Source organism: Trichoplusia ni, chromosome 12 (genome assembly GCF_003590095.1).
Source record: "Trichoplusia ni isolate ovarian cell line Hi5 chromosome 12, tn1, whole genome shotgun sequence".
In the NCBI taxonomy this organism is placed as follows: Eukaryota; Metazoa; Arthropoda; class Insecta; order Lepidoptera; family Noctuidae; genus Trichoplusia; species Trichoplusia ni.
The window spans coordinates 8,618,458-8,642,867 of NC_039489.1; the positions used below are offsets into that span (position 1 = coordinate 8,618,458).

The 24,410-nt window shown below is 34.9% G+C and overlaps 1 protein-coding gene and 1 non-coding gene across 2 annotated transcripts; one reads left to right on the forward strand and one right to left on the reverse strand.

Annotated features, from left to right (window-relative positions):
• Positions 1–5,382: 5,382 nt before the first annotated feature.
• Trnap-agg lies at positions 5,383–5,454 on the forward strand. The gene has a single exon. It is a non-coding gene; the product is annotated as a tRNA-Pro (tRNA).
• A 1,735-nt stretch (positions 5,455–7,189) lies between these two features.
• Positions 7,190–22,522, reverse strand: LOC113499363 (endochitinase). The gene is made up of 11 exons (XM_026879814.1): positions 21,684–22,522; positions 13,210–13,274; positions 12,190–12,359; positions 11,566–11,731; positions 10,307–10,529; positions 9,730–9,853; positions 9,414–9,611; positions 9,033–9,329; positions 8,692–8,940; positions 8,398–8,472; positions 7,190–8,311 (listed from the first exon to the last, which is right to left on the reverse strand). The coding sequence occupies exons 2-11, from the start codon at positions 13,265–13,267 to the stop codon at positions 8,189–8,191; spliced, it is 1,683 nt and encodes a 560-aa protein (XP_026735615.1). The 5' UTR covers positions 13,268–13,274; positions 21,684–22,522; the 3' UTR covers positions 7,190–8,188.
• Between the last annotated feature and the right edge of the window lie 1,888 nt (positions 22,523–24,410).

Sequence of the window (24,410 nt, forward strand, 5' to 3'; positions counted from 1 at the left end):
GTAACTTTAGCCATTAGAACGCCATAACTCAGTCGTGTTTTCACTGCTCAGTTTTCATTTCAACAACCAATGGTGGTCTAATTGGACCTGTAAATTTGATGAGTTTTGAATAAGGATTAAACTTTGTTTAGAACCTATTAAACGATTCACTAGCAATTTAATCACTTGCTGCCTCATTAATGTAATCGTGTGTTCAAACTGGTTTGTAATTTAGTCACACTTAATAAGCAAATTCTATTAAAATGGTGGCCAACTTTTTAAACAAAAATGGTGTCGAAAAAAAACTTTAGGATGTGTCCTGTTCAGTTGCGCAGATTCAATAGATTAAGAATTTCTTGGATACGTTTATCTAAAACAAACAGCTTTAAAAATAACCCATATAATAATAAGATTTAAACAATAACGCGAATCATTAATTTACAGTCGAACATTGAATATTCTTATTAATTCTGTAAATTAACATTGCATTGCATTTAATAATATGGTGAGTAAAAAAATATCTATTATTAGCCAGTATTTTCTTTCGAACGGCAATCGAAAGGCGGGGTTTTGTTTTATTATCATTTAATATTCAGTTATATTGCTTCAGAGGTGCAAGTAGTTACTGATTCATAATCTAAGGCTACCGATGACCACACGGCCACACAAAGGGTAACATATCAAGACCTTTTTGAATAACTTGTGACGCATTTTACATTATTAAAAGCGTACGCACTTACTACTAGATACGTGTAACAAAATATTAATATTGTAATTAATATTTTTTTACGAACTAAAAAAAAAGAGTTTTTAATTTCTTTTTAAATCTAATTTAAACAGATTTTTTATTATTTGCTTACCTTTTCACTTAATATCGTTAATATTTTCCATTCCTCTACACTAAGTCTGATACACTAGTCCGTCTCACAAAAACTGTTACAATCATCTTTTTAAATCATCACAAAATGTATTTAATCAACCTTTTTTATTTAATTTACACACAATATTTTTTAACCCGATAAAATATCGAACTTTTTGACAGATTTTGTTCAACCAGTACCTGTTTTTTTGTCACATTCTTATTTTGATTTCGTGTTTAGTCTATGATAAGTTTTTCGCGGGAAAGCTCGGTAATGGCGGCAAACGGTTGCGTGGGGACGGCACCCGCGCTTTCTCCGAGGCAACTAGCGCGCACAGCGGGAGCCGGCCCGCTTCGCTTGTGCGCGGCGCGATGCGCGGATACACAACAGATTTGCACTTTTACTACGCTTTAGTTCTACTATTTAGTTCTACGGGAGTATAACTATTGCAGAAAGGTTATTTAAGAATTTTAACAGGTTATAATAAACTCCTAAAAGTAAAAGTAATTCACTTTCAAACCTTTCAATATCTCTTAAAAAACAGACGTGCTCTCGTCAGATTTTTTTTCTGAACCTTTTCGATCTAGTGTTGTACTTAAGTCATTAAACACAATTTTGTTTTAATTATTATAATAATAATTTTTGTTTACCATTTTTTTATCTAAATTTAAGTGGCATTACACAATAATAAGTACGTTATTATTGTGTACGTTATTAATAATATTTATTCATTTAATCAGATCTCAAAAAAAACGCTATATATACAACTTTCAGTTATTATTATTTCTCTTTTTGTAGCAAAAGATTTTAAATAATGGTTCAGTACTCAGAAAATCCGTCGCATAAAAACATCGATTAACCAATTACCCAGTTCTCGGATTTACAAATCGCAGTCATGGATTAAAGCTTACACGTTAGAACACCATGTGTTAATCGTTTAAAATACCAAAGAAATGGTTGTTTTAAGTTCTAATAATTATATAAGGGTACAAACTAATTATGCAGTTTATATTTTAAAATGTTATGAATTAAAAGAACCACCGATAAGTCAACGCTACGTACAAAAATTCATCGAAAAAAGTCGCGTTATTTTCATGTTTCACTAAATACTAGGAATATGTAACAGAGTTCATTTGAAGCCCGCTGTTTACCTTTATAAGTTTCAATATATTATGTGCTAACTTGACACTTCATGAGCAAACTTATATTATCCGGAATTCCGTTCATAGTTCTGCATGTCAACGCTGCGATCATTCTTACAATGATACACGAAACTAAGCCTTAATCCGTTCTGATAAAAGCGGTTACAAAGTGTTAAGGTATGTGGTTGACTGTTCACACGGCTTTGTATTATAAGTTTGGAGGCATTGACGTGATGACAAATCGTCGCGTGCCATTGTTCACCGAATCGCTTGAATCCTATACGGCAAGCTCCCAACATGTAATGAACTCTAACTTCTGGCTGCCTGGTACCACCTACTCGGGTACTATTTTTGCAGGTGTGGGAGAAGGACGACGATATTACACGGTATATAGCGTCACTCTTCCACAGCTAAAGCAGTTTACGTTAGGAGGTGGCAGTAGCTGATCGTTTTAGTGCGAACAACGGCTTGTAGTTTCCACGAAGCCATGATTTGAATTCGCTGTTTCATGCAACTTCGCACGGGTTGGAAAATTCATTTCTATTACTATATTTTAAGCTTCGGTTGAGGAATTAGACGAATTAAATACACGTGAATTCAGGGAAATAAGTATTTTTTTCTGATTTTAATATTAAGGTTTTGTGTAACATTTAAATAAAGTGTAGGTATTGAGTATTTTGAGCAAGCAAATTGAGTGTCAAATCCGAGATACGAAATTGACTAAAGACGTCCATTATTAAATTTGGTGGTTTAATTTTGGGTAAAATTTTCACCAATTTCCATCACTGTTCCTTAAATTGCAATTGCCATGATTTATGACGCTAAGCTAATGATTAATCGCCAGGCAGGTTCTGTTACTGAGATGGTTTAAGATATTTTGGTGTCTTTCCATATAAGGGTTAGTAACTTTTTATAAGTGGATATCGTTTATAACTGAAAATGTGTTCTCCTTTATCAAAAATCTACGATATCAGTTAAAGCCGTGAGCGTGAATAGAAAATAAGTTTATATAAGATAATGTACGTTTAAAAAGCCTTTAAAATACAAATATGATAGTTGAATAAACACGTATACTGTATTAAAAAGCAATTGTGTTATTAATACCCCCTCATAAGTCTTTGAAAAACAAAACAGAAGCAGTTCAGTAGTCCAAAAAAGTTTCAATTTAAACTCTTGGTACAAACTGCAGAGTCAGCGAAATTAAGTGCACCACGTTTACCATGTCTTTCAAAGGTCGACCTTCGGAATAGACAAGTCCCTGTGAAGGGCAAGTTAACAGATTGATCACCGTCAAAACCAGGGTCAAAGCTGGCTTCAGATATATTCGATAACTTGGGTTTAACAAAACATTTTACAGCTTAAAAAGAATCGAGGAATGTTCCATGAGGCTCAGAACAGAGAATCGTGGAAGAATTTGGGGGAATGGTCTTTGCCCAGCAGTAGTACACAGTGGGCTAGATAAAATGAAAAAAAAATGACATCTAGAATGGGGATCATAAGGGATTAAAATAATAAGTACACGGGTAAACACGGTGAGTACGGGTGCATGCAATTTATGTCGTTCTTCTCATTAATATCCTAGCTACATGAAACTTCGGAAATACTTTTGCGTCTTTGGAAATCCATCGATTGCTATGTCGTTGTGGTCTTGCGGTTCTTTGCATTGTATGTACGAGGTGCAGTGTTTATCTTATCGCAAGAAAAGTAACAACTCGACTTTTTCGATGTAATGGTTAGTAAGTTGAGGAAACCTGCATACCAAATATTTGAATCTGCTATCGACCCGCGATGAACTAATCATCAAGGCTCAAGCCTTTCCTACACGGGAAGAGGCCTGCGCCTGGTAGTGGGATGTAGGTATATAAGCTGTTATTTAAGGTACAGGCGGAGTTCAGATAAATTTTACTGAAAATAATAGTCATTATTAAAAGGCAATAAGGCAAAATTTCAATAAAATTTTAAATCTTTACACTCTTAACTACGTAGCCGAAGCCTTTGATTACGTAAGTTACGCGTAATAGCTAGTTAGTATGTTACCAGAAATTATAATAGCCCTATTTATATATTCAGATTTCATAAGACACAAATATAATGAACCCTTTTTACCTGATATCTGTGATACATAGTAAGATGTTTGAAAAGTTCATATTACTGATAAGGTACACACCTTTACAACCTGTACGTATACACTATCAAGAGAGATAAACTATATAAAGACCTTAAACATACAGTCATAGAGTTGTATTTCACTTATTTAAAGCGGAACAGAATACCGGTAGCAAATAACATTACGTTATTTAAAAACAATTATTTTAAAACAAAAGATCAAAGACAAATTAATAGTCATTTTTATGGTTGTGGAAGAGTGATAGCAATACCCTGCGTAGAGCGACATCTCTCTTCCACATTCGCAATTATGTTACTTTGAGACGAAGAAGTCGACGAAGAGCCTAAAATGTCGTTTAACCTGCGCAAGATCGCGAGTGGGTCTGTTATGCCCTCGGGCTATGATAGAGAGGGAATTTAGTTTACAACTGGGCACCTAATCTTGCGTAGTTTACTTAATGGTTTAGCTTAATGTGGCAAAAATTCATTCAAATAGATTTTAATTACCTAATTGAATACATTAAATGATGCAACTGTTGCACTCACGCGTATTTATTGGGATTTTCCGACTAGATTCGGACCCAACTGGAGTTTCTAATCATGAGCTGACGCGGCGCTATACCTTCGCGAATCGCGGGCAATACCGAATAGTATGATGCAATAATGAATAATTCTCACGATAGTTACTATAAAGAATGAATACCTACTTACGTTCCTTAAACTGACATTTCGTTTTAGTAGAAACACGTTCAAATCAAAAATTCCCTTACATAAAGTAGTTAAAATGTCCCAAATTCCTTTGAAAGCCTGTCTAAAAGTGTTCTACATGCGTCGCGGGGCGATATCATTAATCATGGGAGCCATATACCACAAACAGTCTGTTCTGGTTTGAATATTGGGTCAAGAACTATTGAAGGTCACTGATGTGAATTTGTTATCATAGGGACAAGTCTTAGTAACATTTCCTTTGTACCGATATGCTTATGTCAATATTAATATTTAACTTAGGTACTTTAAATGCTAATTAGCAGAAAACAAACAGTTTTTTAATAATATTATTATTCAATTCCAAGATATTAGGTATAATTCTTTTATCGCTGTGTCAATATTATTATGCCTACGCTAAATGTTGAATGCTTCATATATTATGTCGTGTGCGCGTGATTTTTATAACAGCCGCGCCCACGGCAGATAGTGGGTTACGCCATGACGTCACAAGTGTGAACGAACTTCTTTCTCTTTTAGCATACCGAATCCACTTAACTCGTAACGTTATTTTAACGCTTACATCAGTTGGCTCGTTGGTCTAGGGGTATGATTTTCGCTTAGGGTGCGAGAGGTCCCGGGTTCAAATCCCGGACGAGCCCAAATTTTTTGGCCATACATTTTAGTAATTTAATTTTGTTATTTGTATGCTTTTAGAGTATTTTTAAAGGTAAAACTTAGTTCAAGGTGTCAAACGACAATATGCAAACGGAAACGGCAAATGTTTTATAAGTTTTTAATTGTCTTAATTACTAATAACGTTTTAATGAGTCACTAATACTAAACCAATTGATTACCCAGTTACATTAATATCCCGCAGTTTAAATCTATTATTTGCGAGAAATTCAAGTAGATAGCAGTGGAACGTTCATTTATATTTCTATTACCAACGTGACCTCCGGCATTCAGAAAGTTTCTCTTCTATAATCTGATTCTTAAGAGAAAATGTATTTACTATTATTGAAACCGCCCACTCGCAAACAAGAGACAGCGGGCATTATTTATTCTGATAACACTAATAAAGTGTATGCGAACTCGCCAAAGGTTATGATAATATTACAAAGAGTTTAGTAGCCTTTGTTCAGAAACGAATAAATTAATACTTAAACAACACTAATCTATACTAATATATAAAGCTGAAGAGTTTGTTTGTTTGTTTGAACGCGCTAATCTCAGGAACTACTGGTTCGAATTGAAAAAATATTTTTGTGTTGAATAGACCTTTTATCAAGGAAGGTTATAGGCTATATAACATCACGCTGCGACTAATAGGAACGAAGATACAATCGACCACGTGGACGAAGTCGCAGGCAACAGCTAGTGATAATGATAAAATTAACTACAAGTTTGATATTTCATTGATATTTAGTCTTGGTAGGATCTACCTTACATACTTTACATAGGTAATGCTATAAAGAAAGCGAAAGGGTGCATTATATTACATAGCAATATCTGACTATAAGGTTTTTTCTCTGTCTATGATTATGGTCAAGTGATTAAATACTTCTTTTAAGTTCGGAGTAGCATTTGAGTAATAACTAGTAGTGTTTTTTTAAATTCCATTTTCAAACTTTTTGCATTATTGGGACTAGGTATAGTGCGTGGTTTGTGCAGAATAATTACGTATAATACATAATAATAATAATAATCCGAATTTTCCTAGTAATGGTAGGCGTTCGTTGCTTCACCCCCACATTTCTTCTATTCGTGAAAACAAGAGTCTAATGTCAAATAAATATTTTGTTAAAGTAGAGTTTTACTACTTTGTTCATTGTTTAAGATGAGTTACAGTTTTTGGTAATATATCGCATAAAGGTTACATTTAATCAAAGAGAACGCGTTTTCTTTATAAACTCTATCATATCCTTACAGATAAGGATTTTGACCTTCCTGTACCCTTCAGAACAATTGTAATTCAATCTTATGTGATTCAACCACTGCACACGATCATATTCGGAACACGTTTTCACTACAACAAGCGCCTGATTCTTTCAAACGAGCAATATGATACAGATGTACGATTCAATGCTATTTTGTGGCATCGAGGGGCTTCCACAATCGGTTTATTACGATGAAATAAAGATAAATGTTGCTGTAGACTTGTTTACTGTAACTGATGTATTATTATGTTTGTTCGATCTGCTTTCTGCGGGCTTGTTTTGTATCTCTACGAGTAGTATTTTCATGTATATGAATGATCAGTACAGAGAATAGGTATATCTATTAGTTAATATGATATATATATATGAAGTATATATATCTAGTTAGATAAATGTACTTCATCTTATTATTGTTTAAAACAAAATAACTTGGGATAGATGAATAAAAGAAAATAAAAACTTTTCCAAAATTTATTGTCTTAAAATTAATAAAATAAATAAATTAAGCTATGAGTGGTTAAGCAAGAGACCACTCGCGACAATTGCTGAGAGTTCATTTAAATAGCCAAACGGCTGAGGCGGGCTAATTGGCTTCGGAGTTGAAACAAATTTATAAAATAAACACAATTCTGCCGCCAAAACTTCACAAAAGTTACTGAATCGAGTCATTGGAGAAAACTTCAACGGTTTGTAAACAAAACGAGTAAAATAAAAGTGTTATTGTTGCCACTTATTCGCGATCAAATCTAACCTGCTTTGTTTTGTAAATAGAAGCACAAACATGATTATAATAACTGAGTATATGCAAAATAAAGTTCCTTAAGTTTAAATAATCTTACGATGCAGTCTTGTACACGATTTTATGTTTCAAAAGGCAGTGATAATCTAACAATCTCAATTTCAAATATTTTATGTCATACAAATACACTTTATTTTTGTTGCATGTTTTTTGATAATTAAAGCATATTTGTATGAAAACTATTTACATAAGTAAATAACTCATGGAAAAATCACATAAACCTACCCACTTATAAAATACTCAAGAAAACATTGGCGCATTACGTTGTTATCAACAAAATACGACAATATTATTCAATAACTTAAATTGTATAAATTCGACGAGTAAAAATATTCAGAGAGACATTAATACCATTTTATCATAATCAAGAGCCAAAGGAAAAGCGACTTCACGCCCCAGTAATCAAAATTGATAATTCTTTTGCAGGACGAAGATGAAATACTACAATTTGTATCCGTATACTAAATCTAATTTACTAATTGCTTCTATATTGATGAACGTTTTAAGTCTAGTTGCAGCCAATTGGATCTCAGTCCGCTTCGATTGAAGTCAGTTGCAAGCCGCAGCGCGGCATAATTTATCAAGTCGCCGATGCGATTTTGATCAAACGGTATCTCTAGAATGGCCACTAAGGCGTTGTGTTCACGCTCAACTAGTCTAAGGCTGGCAGTCGTCGCGGTTGGCATTGTCTGGCCAGTCACACACGTTTAGTTTGATATTGAAGACTGTGCCTGGTTGACAGGTGAACTGCACTCCTTCACCGTTAACGCATCGCCAGTACTGGAAGAAATAAAACAGATTAGTAATTGAACAGTCGAAAAGTATTTTAATTTCTACATAATGAGTTTTCTCTAAGTAAACTGTACCTTATCACACTTCTTCTTATCGGCAACGTAGTCTTCTTCAGAGTTGCAAATGTCGGGGTTGTCGACTTCATTCTCCTGCAAGCAATTGATCAAATAAGATAACGTCTTAATGCGTTCTACAAATATTTGTTGCGATGGAACTGAACAAAGTTACAAAGAACATAGGGCTATCTTAGAATAAAAGGAATAGGATAGGTTTTAAATACAGAAAACTAGGCACACAATTATTGAATAAAACAATGGCTAATTTAATATTAAGTCAAATGGCTAGTAAAATCAACTAAAACAACTTACAGTAGGATGTTCAGGCGCTTCTGGGACCTCTACTTCGGCAGTTTCCTCAGGTGCTTCCGGAGCCTTGGGTGGCTCAGGCCTCACAGCGATATCGTTGTCATCCTCATCGATAGACACTTGAGGTGCTTTCGTGGTCGAGGGCTTGGCTGTAGTCGGCCTGGCTGTGGTGGTTGGCTTGGCTGTGGTGGTAGGGATCGGCGCTCCTTCAGACGAGTCGGAAGGCGTTGATGGGGGACGCGCCCATTCCGGCTAAAAGATATCAAGAAAAGTTAGTTTTTTCCATGTTCAGGTTTTCCTTCATTTGATTTCGGAAATGCTTTTTTATATAGTTATATACTTACAGTAGGTGTTGTGTTTCCAGTGCGTGGAGGTGGGACAGTGTAGGAACTCATGTGCTTATGCAGGAGCTTCATCAGAGGGTTCTCATCACCACAGAGGCCTTTAAAGTCATCCATGTCAATCGCCCAGGTCATAGCACCAAGGTATCCCTTCTGTTTGATCCAGTTCATCTTGATCTCCACACTGCGGGGGTCTTCGTAACCGACCCACTGTGTTCCCTTGTAGGCGTAGGGGCACTTGCCTTGTTCGTCCCATTTCTTGGTCCAGCCTGAACCGTCCTTGTCGACTTCGGTACAGATCTACAAAAATAGAATGATTGTGGTCTACCAAGCAAATGCCATAAGATGGAAAAAAGTATTAAATGTAGTTTTTTTCTGGTTTACCTCATAATAAGCCCAGAATCCGGTAGCGTTGGTGTACGGAGCTGGGTCACCGCCGCCAGCCTCCTTGTTGATGTATGTGCCGAGTCCATAGTTGTTGTTGCCAGCAGATAGGGTGAACGAACGACCGTAGAATGGAATTCCAACAACCAGCTTGTTGCTTGGGCAGCCCTTCTCTTCCCACAGAGCGAGACCGTCGTTCTGGAAAAATAATAATTGTTTGTATTCAATGAATTATGAACATTTTTAAGAATACCACCAGAGGCAAATACTGACAGCGGGTTTCTTATTTTGGGAAAGATCAGTTAAGAATACTTACAACGTTCAGTTTTTCATAAGCCCATTGGTCATGGGGCCGCTTATATAAAGGCGAGTGCACATCAGCGAAGCCTGCCCAGTTACCGCGCAGATCGTACGACATCACGTGGATAGCATCCAATTCCCTGCAAAAACGTAAATCTTAACACTCTTTCAACTAAAACTTTAAAGTGCTTTAGGGAACTAAACCATGTTTCTTTGTAACCATATTTCTACAGTTATTTATGTACCAGAAACATTTAAGCGATAAAGCTATTTCAACTATTAAACTGTTTTAACTTTTTCGTTTTACTACACTTCAGAGGTTCTCAACACAGCCATTTCCGCTCGAAGTTCTGGCGTAGCAATGAATGAACACGAGACAGAAACGTGGTATATTTTCTACTGATATAACATATAACTCGAAAGTTTCTGAAGACAGGAGGATGGGTGTCCTTGATGTTGTGCAAAAATCAAGGGCTTGCTGCATTTTCTACTAAATTTGGAAAACGAACAAGAACTATCTCGTGATTATTTCACACCAATAAGACCACACAAGCTTTTGAGTATATAATTGTCTTGATTCGTATTATACGTACTGGCAAAGATCAGGTACGTGGTATCCTTCCATGAGCCTGAAGTTAGCGAGAGGTACAGCAGCGGTGAGCTCCCAACCCCTGCCGGCTCTGAAGAAGGCGCGCTTCAGTTCCTGAACCAAGTAGAGGAAGCGGTCCTTGTCGGAGAAGGAGCCTCCACGGTCAGCAGCGCCGGGGTACTCCCAGTCGAGGTCCAAACCATCGAAGTCGTATTTCTTCAAGAAGTCTGTGAATTTTCGATGAAGATTAAAAATAATGTAATATATGGATTTTTCAGTTTAGCTTTACTGTTGGATACACTTAGCTAATCTAGGTCTTCCAATTGAGTTTTTTTTTTAAATAAACAAGTTTTAATAAAGAAACCTTGGCATACCGTAGAAGTAAATAAGAAAACATTGACAAAAACCTCACAAAGTTATATCTCCCTCCGCATCCAGATATTATCATTGATATTTGCAAATATGATTGACACACCACATTCGAGAATATAGATATTTATTTGTTTACCTACTTTGAGAGACGTAACGCGAAAATTGAAAAATAGATTGAATACCAAAGTCCCTTGATACAATTTGCCTCTCCGCTATTTAATAAGACAATCTCAGTAAATGTAAGGTGAACAAGAATTTTAGATAAATAAAATTCTTAGAATCGTTTCGTAAACTGCTCATTGATAATGCTTCAAAGATTCAACGTTCATTGTTTTTAGCATTACCTATCAAACGAGTTTTTAAATCAATGATATTATTATTGAAACAGTTCAAACGCTATTGGAGATTGCTTTTATTGAAAAACAATGAACATTTTTTGCGAACGAAAAGTAAATATTTCGTGTTTATTTTCGATCATTGCAATTCTCATATGAGTTTGTTGTCGTATTTATTCATTCTGCAAACAAATTCCACCCTTTCGTGGTTTCTTTTATTTTCCTTTAGGGAGATATTCCTTTTGCGAAACTATCTTAACAATGAAATAAGGAACTTTGGAATTGTATGAGAAAATGTATTTGGAGGCCCGCAGCAGTCCATAATTTACTGTTTGATGGATAGTCACTAGTAGGAAAAACATTTGGTCGCTACCAGAAACTCAAGTCTTCATTTCGAAAAAAATACTTTGATATTTAAGATAATCAAGAAATCAAAGGCTTGCTTGACTTATTAATCGATGGTGATACTTTCGATTGCTTTCTTAATAAATGTTACAGTGATTATTCTTTGTTCATTTACTTTGTACTTCGTAAGACTATGTCGAATGGTTCTTACCAACAACACTCCTGATGAAGCTCATCCTGGTCTGTTTTTGGGCCACCATGTGCGAGTACTTGGAGCCACCTTCGGCCCATCCACCGACTGCCACCATGAACTTGACATCAGGGTGTGACTTGCGAAGAGCCGTGAAGTTTCTGAAGCCACTCTTTTCGACATCCAGCTGCAAAATATGCAAGGAATGTAAATAAGTAGGTATATGATTGTGAGTAACGGTAATGTAGAATACCGTAAGGATGCATGGTTTATTTAAGATGATATTAATAAGCCGCTGTGTATTTACTTAGTGCGTCGTCGTTTTGGAAGGGAAATATTAACCAGCAAATAACATCTTTCTATATACTTCTACATGTATGTATGTCACTGAAAAACGGCTGGACTGATTTGAATTTTTTTTACTGTTTAGCTACGTTAAGAATCAGCCCCTAATCTTGTTTCATAAACACCATAATCATACATATCTATCCTACTGCTGGCCAAAATCTCTGCTAAAATTTTATTTTAATTCCAAAGAAGCCAGCGTTGTCACTACAGAATCCTAACAATTTTGCAACTGATGTGACTAATTAAATACGAGTTATTCTTTCTTAGTGAATTCTGCTTAAGTGTTAACATTCTCACCTCAGGATCAATGATGAGGACTTCGTTGCTCTTCTCAGTGACCCCGATGAAGGAGTAGATGATGTGAGTGCACATGTCTACAGGGATGTCCTCGATGCCGTAGCGGCCCACGCCCGGCCGGTACACCGCCCAGTTGCTGAAGTAGCATACTATGCGCGCTTTGCTGTCCGCTAGGGAAGAATAATCAATTAGATAGGTACAAAAACTAATGAATGGACGTCTGTGTAAGCTGATAAGTTGGATCTAGAAACACTTTTGAGTTCATTGACAAGAAAATAGTTCCCTCCTAATGTATGGAAAATCTTTGATGATTTGTTCTTATTAAGGTATTTTTTTAGCCTAAATCAGAACATATTGAACTTAGGTACCAGCCTATCTTAGGTGCCTAATATAAGATCTTTATCAGACCTCGCTTTTCAAGTTATTTTTGTATTAATAAACACTTACTCTTAATTAAAAAAATCACTTTATTTGGACTGTTAATTCCACATGGTGTACTTATTATAAAGTTAGCCTAAAAGTCTATTTTAATTTGATGTGCCTAAACAACAAAACCTACCAGGAATTATAAAAAAAGATTCTAATTCACAATCACGGAGGTCGGAAGACAAGATGATGTATATTGTAAGGCTGTATCACATTTAACATGCTTGTTAACTGCCTCAGCACAACCTAGCACATGATGACATGGACAACGCGGCGACTCTCGAAATTAATCTCATTATTGTCAACAAGAGCCTGTGATTGACTCATGTCAAGAGATCATTGACAACACGGATTACTCTAATCAGCGTCTTGTATATTAATTAGTGTATCATACATTTGATCGCTCAAGAAAACATTATGGAAAACAGCAGTGAATAAAATTTAAGATTTAGTAAGCTTCATGAATAATTAAGTCGTATCTTATGTGTAGGAGTACACAATTTGTAGGCTGATGAACGGGAATGAGGTGATAGTGATTGATACTAATAATTCCTTAATAAATTTCTTATTCTTTCAAGTAAAAATGCCTCTTACCTTCAATTGCAGTCGTTGCGACCGCCAGGACGGCCAACGTCGCTAGTAACACTCTCATTTTGAACCTGCCAACAAAAAAACATGGGTTTAATATCTTAAACAACAAAACCAAGTCCTTCACTAATAGTTGAAATACTTAGGGATCCCAAAGTAACTAAATAGCGAGATATAAGTGGTGGCCTGGACAAAGGTGTATTAAGATCTTAGATATAGATTCATACAACGAATTAAAAATCAATCTTAAAAAAGCAAGTTCCGAATTATGGAATATAATCCGTAGGTATATCTTGTGGGGTTTCACAAAAATGTTGCATTACGATTCTAATCGATTATGGCTACAAGCTACGGCAATTCGAATGATAATAAATTAGTAATCACAACAAAATAAGCAAGAAATTTTCTTGTTCCAATACGTTAATCACTTTTTCATTAAAAAGTTGTAGTAATTATTGTGGAGGTCCCATATTAAAGTGCCGCGTACAGTTATTCATTTCCCATGGCGCTTCAGTGTCGGGTTGTGAACGACATATTCCTATCTAACGGATAGAGCAGCGGTTCCACATTCCTTTCAATATAAGCAGTAACTAATCAGGCCTAACACTACGTCTTAGAGTATTATGATTGGAGTTGTGGAAGCGAGACAGCGCATACGGCGTAGAGCGGCATCTCTTTCTCACAAAGCAATAATTTCCCTCTAAGACCTAGTGGTAGGCTCTCAGGGATAGGTAACTGAACTGGAGTAACCTGATAATTAACATCAGTATAATCTTCAAGATAATGCTATCTGCCTCTGTATTTCCTTATTATTTCTGTTGAACCGGAAAAGTATTGAATAATATTGCAATTATGCATATGAAAAGAAAACTGGTTGAAACATCATTTGATATTTAAGTTGCATCGAAGTTAAGATATAAATTGTGCAAACAAACACGTACCTATAAATTGTCTCGAAGCGATGACAAAAATCTGCATATACTTTAAATCTTTTAGAATGTAGGTAAAACGAATATATTTCAGGCTGATTCCAAAATACACTTTTTAATTCGAATGTGTGTCAAAAATATACAACACACATTAAAATCAAAACTATTTTGATCTACTTTACGATATTCAACTTTATAAATATCGATCGCGCTAGTAAACAATATTATAAACGAAATCGTCGCGTGCGCAGCTCGTAACGGTACCGGCGCCGGCGCACCAGATGTGTCACCTCACCCACTGACCCTCTCCTCTCATTGTCACAAACTAGGCTTCACTATAACCCGGTCTACTTGATCTGACAATGCATTGACATCTAACAATCGCTTTTTTGCGATCTAAGAAAAAGATGACGATCATTGGTTAAAGTAAAAGTAAGGGAATTAGAAACTGCACCGGTTTCTCTTAAAAAAAGGTTTCTCTCAATATTTCGGTATAAAACGGCTAAAAATGTACAGATTCTAGAGCGATTCCCTCATTATCTAATTTATTTATTGGGGCAGGTATTTGAAACACAAACGTACAACACTTAAACTAACTAGATAGTAAGTTCTGAGTCTGCTAAGAAACCTATTGCGAGTTCGCAGGAGAAGGCTCAGACTACTGCCTAACACTGTAAAAAAATAAACACTCTAGATGATTTGTATAGTAATGAACAAACGATTCCATTGTTTTTGAAATTGCTGCCTCAGAGGTGATTCAATCAGTAGACAACATAGTGTACGCACGTAGGGGCAGCTTTCTCTATCTCCACTACCTACTAACATTTTCGACGGATATTTTCTCGTTCAAAAATCTCTAATCTCATAATATATGAGACGATTTTATGATTAGTTCTAGAATTCTTCTACACTTTCTTAGTCTCAGTTTATCTTAGAAAGTTTTTGCATAGATCTCTCTTGTAAACTTAAGCAGACAAACTTGCTCCAGATATTTATCCTAATTTCTTCTTGTAAGAAGAAAGAAAAGCACCGAAAGGGTGAAAACGGAATCCTATGACTGAGGATCCGCTCTCCGCCTGAGTATAAGCAATACGGTTATTATTTTATTGGGTGACAAATAAACAATCACGACACTTGACAATTAAAACTAATAAGTGACGTCATACGTACTCTATCATCTTCATATTCTATTCACTAGACAAAAAATCGTAGTCTATATTTTTTTGGAAATGAAACTGACTGGTAAATTAGATTTTTTTAATCAAATACCCAATTCGTCCAGACCTTTTCGAGTAAAAATTTGAATTTGCACGGAAACAAAAAGCTATCTGTTGAATAGTCAGAAATCCAAACAAATCTAAGAACTATACAAAGTGTTAAGAGTGAAACAATGACTAGCAAGAAGCTTAATGGCTGAGCTGGAAATATCCTCTGCCAGTCGCTTTAAACCAAATCTGTTTCATCGTTTGTAACAGTAGCCAAATAACGCCGTTTAGTTTTTTCAATTCCTCCATAGTGGTCATAATGGCCGCTCTGATTTTAAAGGATGCTTTGATGTTCAGAATATGGGATTAAATTTCGTTATCGAGATTTTATATTGAAACTAGCTGTTGCCCGCGACTTCGTCCGCGTGGTTAGAAGATATAAGTTATGATTTATACCTGCCCTATTTTTTCTACATTTTCCATTGTATATTCGCTCCTATTAGTCGTAGCGTGATGGTATATAGCCTGTAACCTTCCTCGATGAATGGTCCATTCAACACAAAAAATAATTTTTAAATTTTTACCAGTAGTTCCTGAGATGAGCGCGTTCAAATAAACAAACACACTCTTCAGCTTTATATATTAACTAGCTGTTGCCCGCGACTTCGTCTGCGTGGTTAGAAGATATAAGTTATGACTTTTTCTTCGCTCCTATTGGTCGCAGCGTGATGATATATAGCCTAAAACCTCTCTCGATGAATGGTCTATTCAACACAAAAATATTTTTTCAATTTGAACCAGTAGTTCCTGAGATTAGCGCGTTCAAACAAACAAACAAACAAACTCTTCAGCTTTATATATTAGTATAAGTATATTAGTATATAGATGCCAACGATATCTTCGCTACGTTTCATCGATTTTTAATTTCTCGCGCGGAGATTTTAATATTACGATAACTCATTACCTATTCACTTTTTTGGTGTAGTGTAAAAGGCAATTTTGTTCTATATTACATGTATAATATATCTAACTTATTTATTTGGATAAGGATTAATACTGTATTGTTAAAAATAGGTTCGTAAATAACCCATAATTTTACTGTATTAAGAAAACACATAAAAATGGTTATTGTGGGTTATCCTTGGAAGATAGACATATACCACCGCGGACTTTTTTGTAGATTTATTAAAGAGGTACAAACCCGCCATACATAGTTTTGTTGTAACTCAAAAGGTTTTGGCAGCGTTCTCGAGGAAAGCTCTCGAATGGCTTAATTTTTTCCGACATGTTTAACTAATATCGTTGTAATATTGTCAGACACAAAACCTAAACTTATTATACACTAAAACCTTCCTCAAGAATTGCTCTATCTATTGTTGAAAACCGCATCAAAATCCGTTGCGTAGTTTTAAAGATTTAAGCGTTCATAGGGACATACAACATGACACATGACAGAAAAAGCGACTTTGTTTTATACTATGTAGTGATATAGATTTATCCCTCGCGGGTCACAGACCAAGTATTTTTTATTTCATTAGAATGTCACTTACCTCATTATCACTAGATTTATTCTAACACCTAGCTTATTGAATTAGGTATGTTAATTAGTGATAATATAAATCCAATTTTCCGGATTTTGTCGTAGTTTATTGTTTAGTTTTAGGTTTCCGGCATTTTGGCGCCTTTGGTGTCATGGTCACGGCTAGACAACAAAATAGTTTTGTTACAAAGTTTATAACCCGTGAAACCTCAGACACTTGTAAGATAAAGTTATATTTTTATATCACTTTTCTTTCGTTGTTAATATTTAGGTATATGCACTTTAGATTTCAATTGTGCTTAAACAATTAAAGATGCACAAATACGCTTAGTACGGCTACTCCCTATTAAATACTTCGATAGCTCACACCGTGTCGCAACCATCTTAATGCCGTATTAGCCTTGATATTATTTGAGAATCTTAGTTCACGTTTCTCGCCCTCAGTATTCGATGTCAAATGCCGTGTTACATACGTAAACTTTGCTCTTCAGTAACTAATACTATTGTTCTAACCTACTTTAGTGGATGTAAATTACTTTCAAAGAATTTTCTCGAACATTTTAATATGCGTATTTCTTTCATTCAAACGATATCATTAAACGCATGCCAACACACGCCCGCCTTTTATTTTGCTATAAAGCAAGATAAACTTCATAAGACTTAGTAAACAATGTCGTAGATAACTTAGTTTTATTGTCCACTACGGCTGAGATCGTAGCATACTAATACACGCCTATAAGGACCAATTGCTGCCTATAAAAGGGCAGTTAATTTGAAATCTGGAACACTTCCAAAGCTTATTAAATTCGAATCTGATGCAAGGCGACTGCCAAGGGCTTGGGACAAATCCTGGACTAGACAAAGTGTTATAGGAATTTTGTGTAAATGAAAATGGATCCTCGTACTGGACTAGAATATAGTATTATGGGTAATGTTTTAATTTTTGATCGGCAAAAGGTGATAAAGTCTGAAATTGTGGGGCAGTGCAGACTTTCTTTTAAAGCCATTAAATTATTTTGGTGTGATGATAAACAAACCCATTTATAAAACAATGTGAGAAATCTATATCGACTTTCACAGTTAATTCTTAAATGGCGCCAAATCGAAACGTATTATTAGTATGCGCAAATTAAATATTAATATTTCACGTCGTGGAAACCCGGGGGCTATTCTCGGAACAATAAAGAACCGGTTGAACATCTGTTAAAACTCCAACGAACACCCATCAGCAATGCAAATCACTGAGCGGGGCTTGAGTCGGAGAAAACTCAATTTTTAACACCTCAAACTCGAGGAAATATATAAAGTGCATGGAAACTGTGAAAAGATAGCTATTAACATTCATAATCAGGTATCTTATTAATACCAAGATTATCAATCTAAAGATCCCACGATCTATACGATGACGAAAAGAATTTCTTCGATAAATTCAATAAAATAAAAGGAAAAAATCCATAACTATCATATACAATGGATTTTTTAAAACAAGTGGTGTATAAGTAGACGTTGTTCTCCTGCTGGAAGCAAAGCATTATATTCTAACAGTAAAATATGCAGTACATTCAAGAAGGCATTCAAAACAATAATTCTAATAACAAAGGCATCACACGACTTCCCCATAATCACTACGTTGCTCAATTTGCATTCGCGTCGGAGACCCACACTCAATTACTAAGAAGCAATAAACTGTCAGAGGCTTGTAAATGTCAGGAATGTCCTCCCTTCCAAACACAACTGTGTATATTCGCATAAGTTTTTACACATTACATTTAATAGCTCTGATGCCAGCCTTAGGGGATGTCAAGAGTTGCAAAACTTCATGCATCTCCTAGTTCATGTTAAATATAGTTGCTGAGAACTTTTATGAAGGATACAGCTACTAAAATTTAATTTCAAATTTAATTTGAAGATAACATAGTAGAAATGTAATTTATGCTGGCGGTTCCCCGCTAATCTCTTTGGTTTCTCTCTCAAATGGCGTTTAATGTGATGTTAGACAGCCGAACTGCCTGACCCTTGTCTAGGATTCGGGCTATTAAATGCTTAAAGAAATTTTAGCCCGATTAATTAAAACTTCCAGACATAAGGGCGATCGAACAAATACCATTTACCATATAGTACATACGAGATTAGTTACGCCAAAACGTACATACAATTCATTATCAACAATGTTTAAATTCTAAGATTGACTTATAACCATTTAGTTATTAGTGCTTGTTGTATTATTTAAGTGTACAGCACAAATTACTCAGCTAGTAAATCTTCACACACTTGTTGCAGTCACGATATTATCGGCAAAGTATTTGTATATCATTTAAGTTGAAGATTGTTTGTCAGGCCAATTAACAAAAACAGAGTTCAGCGACCAAAGTAAAGAGCATAAATAATACATTGTTTACGTTCAATAATTCAAGTTTGGTACATCGTAAATTTCGATCACGTTTCTGAACTTCTTTCCTTGTTATTCTGTCTGTAATTCGTAAGTAATGTCAAGTCAATATTGAATGCGATTCCGCGTGCCGCAGCCACCGCGAACCAATGAGTTTATATGACTGTATGATGCTGTTGGCGACCCTCCTGCATACTAAGAGGCAATGAGTCCAGGTACCTAGTACCAAGTAATATTATTGGAGGTGTGGAAGAGAGACGCCATTATACACCTTGTAGCGCTCTGTCACGCTTCTTCAACTACAGTATCTACGATAACTTTGAGGAGATGTTTGGTCCCTCAGATGTCGTTATCCCTCTGAGGTCACCGGCCGAAAGTGAAAAGTCTTTGTTCCAGCCATTGGTTCCCGGTAAATGACAAAACTATAATGTTGGTACTGTGACATGGTTTATGGATCGTTTCATAATACATTTGACATATGAGTGCGTTGGCAATGAGTTTTAATAGCGTGAGTTGAAAATTGATTAGCAAACAATGGGCTAACGATAAACCATCGCAAGTATTATTTAATAATAAGTATAAGTAAAATTGAAATGCTGGAATTTTTCAGTCTAAGTTCTGCTCTGGTTAAATCTGTGAATTCTTGTGTTATTTTATGGGCGTTTTCTCAAACATGCTTATAAATGTTAATAAGCTTTAAAAATAGTAGAACTTCGACAATTTTAATAAGTGCCTACGTGTTATTCATCCTTTATCATAAAAACAAGCAAAGACAAGTTTTATACCACATTGTAAAAAGTTTTACAAATGTTTTTGTTCTGCAGATGAATCATAAAATAATATAATACTGTCATTCCTATTTTATTTGAAAAACGTTTCTTTTAATAATTATTTCGTTATTTGTTGTAGCTCTTTTACTGTGACTTGACTAATTATTAAAAAAATTAGAGAATCGTTTACAAACATAACTGTGCGTTTCTATTATTTTGTCAATTGTGGCACAGAATCTTTTGTTTAGATTCGAAGATAATAATCACCAATGATGTGGCATCTGGTAATTGATATTAAAGCCGGTAAAGTTAAATGTTTACGATAGTTCTACTGTTTCAAAAACGTTAAACTTATTGTCAGCCTCAATCTAATCCTTGGTAAACATTTGCAAAACATTACTTAAACAAATAAATCATGTTAAAAAAATGTCTGACAGCAGAAATATCTTAAAGAAACACTCGACCGTTTGTCAATGCTGACAATGTTTAATGAGAGTAAGTAAACTCTAAATAGTAAAGACAGTTAATCTGAGATATTGCAGAAAGTTACTTAAAATTTAATCTGTTGAATGTTACTGAAAAATATTATCATAAAGTAAAAAAATACCGAGTAATCATTGATACGATAACGATTAAAAACATGAATTAAAACTTGTTACCGAACTGTTAATTATCGCACGCAACAATGCTGACTTTTTTACGATATATGGAATTCTAAAAGCATTTATTTAAATAAACAAAGTAAATTTAGGTTACAAGCATAACATTTTTATAATTAAAGATAATGGAAAATGCACTAAAAAGCTGTGTTGCACATATAGGAAATATAGTTTTTATTATAAATAAACGAGATTATATATAATCTTCGCAATTATATGCGTCTTTTTCTTTAATTTAGTTTTATGCCACTAACGATTTGATTTGATTTGAAATATTAATTAAATAACGTTGTTTCTAATGCGTGTTTATTTATCTTGTGTATCGTGTTTTGTTCTTAATTCTTTAAGATTTTTGAAGATCACAACTCAGCTCTATAAAAGTTTATTTATGTCACTCACTTCACACGAGACAAATAAATAAATAAAGATAATTATTTGATCCCACTTTTTAATACTTAACATTTTAAGTACCTATTAACACTATTTTGAATCAAAGGAGGTTTGAAAGGCACTATCGAAAGTCAATAAAATTAACATAAACCAAACAACGTTTTAACACTTTCACTAATTGAATACAAAAAAGGAGATGCTTTAAATGTTAATGTTATGTATCAATGTTTAGCCCAATTTAATTAACTAATTCAATATACTTTTTATGACTGGCGCCACCGAAGAAGTGGTTTATGGTAAATAAATAATGCATGATTATGTTTATCTTCTTGTCTTCTTTAAACAATCAAAAATTTGTTTTTAAGAGTCCAGGTATCGGCTACACTGTTATAAGTTTTGTATTATTTTATAAGTTCACTATTGGCACTTTCTTGTAAAGTAAAAACACTAATTTTAGGAGGTTTTTTAAATACATGTATATCCCAATCCCAACCTCAAAATAATGCAGAGTCCCTACATATTGTTTTTAAATATATTTTTTGTGTTAATTTTTTGTATATTTCGCGTGTGTGTCTGTATGTCAATGTTATTTACTCACAGTTGCGGTGTGACGGCAGGCGGCCGGCGTGTGATTGTGCTTCGGTCGGCGCTGCACCGGCGTTATATGCGCAGGCGCAGCGCGGACGCCCGCTCTACAGGGTGAGCACTCATGCTAATTTTTTTCCTTATTTTCATTTTGCGACACATAAATAAAACTTTAAAAGGAATATCCGAAACGAAAACTAAGTACAAAGAGCTTCCCAGCTGTTCACATTATTTATGTAGTTATAGCACGTCGCAGTGAATGAAAAACCGCAACCAGGTCAAAATAAAATATTGCGAATAAAATTATTGAGAATGGAACTTATTTTGCAGCGACGTAAATTGGCTATTTTTACCTGAATATAACCTACATATTGGCGATTGTCAAAAGTAGTACAGTCGTGGTTTAAAGTAGCAAGTTTATTGATAAATCTACTTTTGACTATTCAAATATCGAATCTTTCATTATATCTTTAGTTTTTGCTATCGCGCTTGTAATACAATAATTTCTTTTCAGAAACAGCCTGTATACAAGTTGATCAATGATGGTGCAAACGACAAGCTCCCCAAAACTGCAATGTATCAAACAATGAGATCAATGGTGGGTGCTGAGGTCAGGCAACGGTCCCCAAACCAGTATACGGGGAAAGGCTCTAAATACCTTATTACATTTAATTTATGCCAATGATAAAAATGTCCCGTTCAATTTCCTCTCCCGAATTTAATCGTCCCTTCTGCAAGCCGATAATGAAGCAAAATTAAAATCTCTCTGCTCTCTGCACTGCACTTATAACTGTTTGCCAATCGAAATGGAATGGGGAATGTATCTGCAAATTACTTTTTTATTCCCGTGTATTTTTAGAGCAATAAAAAAGTACTAAACTTATTATTGATACAAAATATAATAACAAGCCAACGAGATTTTTGGTATGCCGATGAATTCTTTGAAGTGGTATACAACGACAAATATAAAACGACAAAAATTATACATTTTGTTATGTACTCGAAGGTACTCTGCTCTCATACAAAAAATAATAGATGTATAAATATAGCTGATAAATTATACGATCAAATTCACATTAATGTTTCCATATTTTCAATAAATGATCATGTGCTCTTCTATAAAATACCGGTTATCATCTTTCACTTAACATGACTTGTATCTAATCTGTACAGCTAAGCTCTTTGAGACAAAAACAAGTTTCCTCAATCACTTCATTACATCTAACGTCTTATTAATCTATGTGGGTTTAGACCCGACACTAGTCGCACTTGCTAGATGAAGCTATAAACGTAAAGTGGAATACCAGTCCTTAAGGGCGGGTTACACGGAACGGCAACCACTGGAGCGTGGACACAGCCTCATACCAAACTCCACATATAAGCACTAAGAAGTTCTACGAAGCTTTCCCTTTTAGCTTAATATCGGCTTACATTACCTACTTGCAAACAAAGTAGTCTCAAAGTGAAAATATTTATACGAAAACAAGTCTCATAATGACCCAGTGGCTAGAGATATTCGAATAGTCCCATTCATTATGTTTTACTTCTGCTCAGATCATAATAACGTCTCTCGCCGACCGTAAAATTACGATATGAATTATTATAATTACTGCTGTAAGCTTATCCTAATTTTCCTAATGAAACCCTATTTAGTGGGTGACGAAGCTAAGTAGACAACTAGGGGTATTTTAAAAGGGTGAATTTAATTCGTAACGAGCGCCTCTTTTTATTCTGCGTGTACTAATTTGTTTTTAACTTAGTATTGTGACAACGGACCGTTGTTTTCATTTAAAATGTAATTAAGCGCACATTTCATTATAATATTACAGCGCTGAAGGTACTTGAAGTGTCTACATCTTTTTTTAATCGTTACCTTTATTTTTAGCAAATAGCCAACATAATTTTAGAATAAAAATAAAATTAGATATAACCTAACTAACGATATAAGGATGCTAGAGAAAGTAATATTTCCATACGAATTAAAATGTAGCCTATCTTTCGACAGGAGTCAAATATTTTTAATTTTTATTTCTATCTATACAAGATTAAATACATATAAATGCCTTAAATGCTTAGTTGTTCGCTATACATAATATTACTTTGGTCAACAGTAAACACGGAAAGAAAATTGTTTGTCAATAAACCGCAATATTGACAATCATAGCTCCAACATACACAAACATTGAGAGTGTGAAAACAAGTATAAGATGCTAACACACTTTAAATCAGTGTCATAAATTGTCCCAAATCGCTGACAAACAATAGTAGAGTACCGTACGATACCGAGTAGTACATTATAGCTTGTCAATTGTAATGGTCTATTGACATTTGAGATGAATCGGCGCACGCGTCGATTGTCTCGAAGTTAAGATGTAACGGAAGGAAGACAAGCCGGCATTGAGCTGCATCCACGTAGCGCCGCGGACGCGTGTGGAATACAAACAGCGAGTACACACAACACAAAGAGATCCAGTGAAAATACTTACCGGCTACAAACAAAGTAGAAGTTTATCAGTTTTTGTTCAAACTTTTCACGTTTGAAAATAAGTGTTGTTTATTTCACAGCCGAATGCAATCACAGTACAGTTTAATCTAATATATATTTCAAGATTTTAAATGCAATTTTGTATGGAATAGAAATAGTCAGTGGTATAGTTAATTTAATACGAAATTAATTAGCACTATCGGTTAACACTACATAACTGAACACTTTCGATCGATACGATAAAATCTAAGCAAC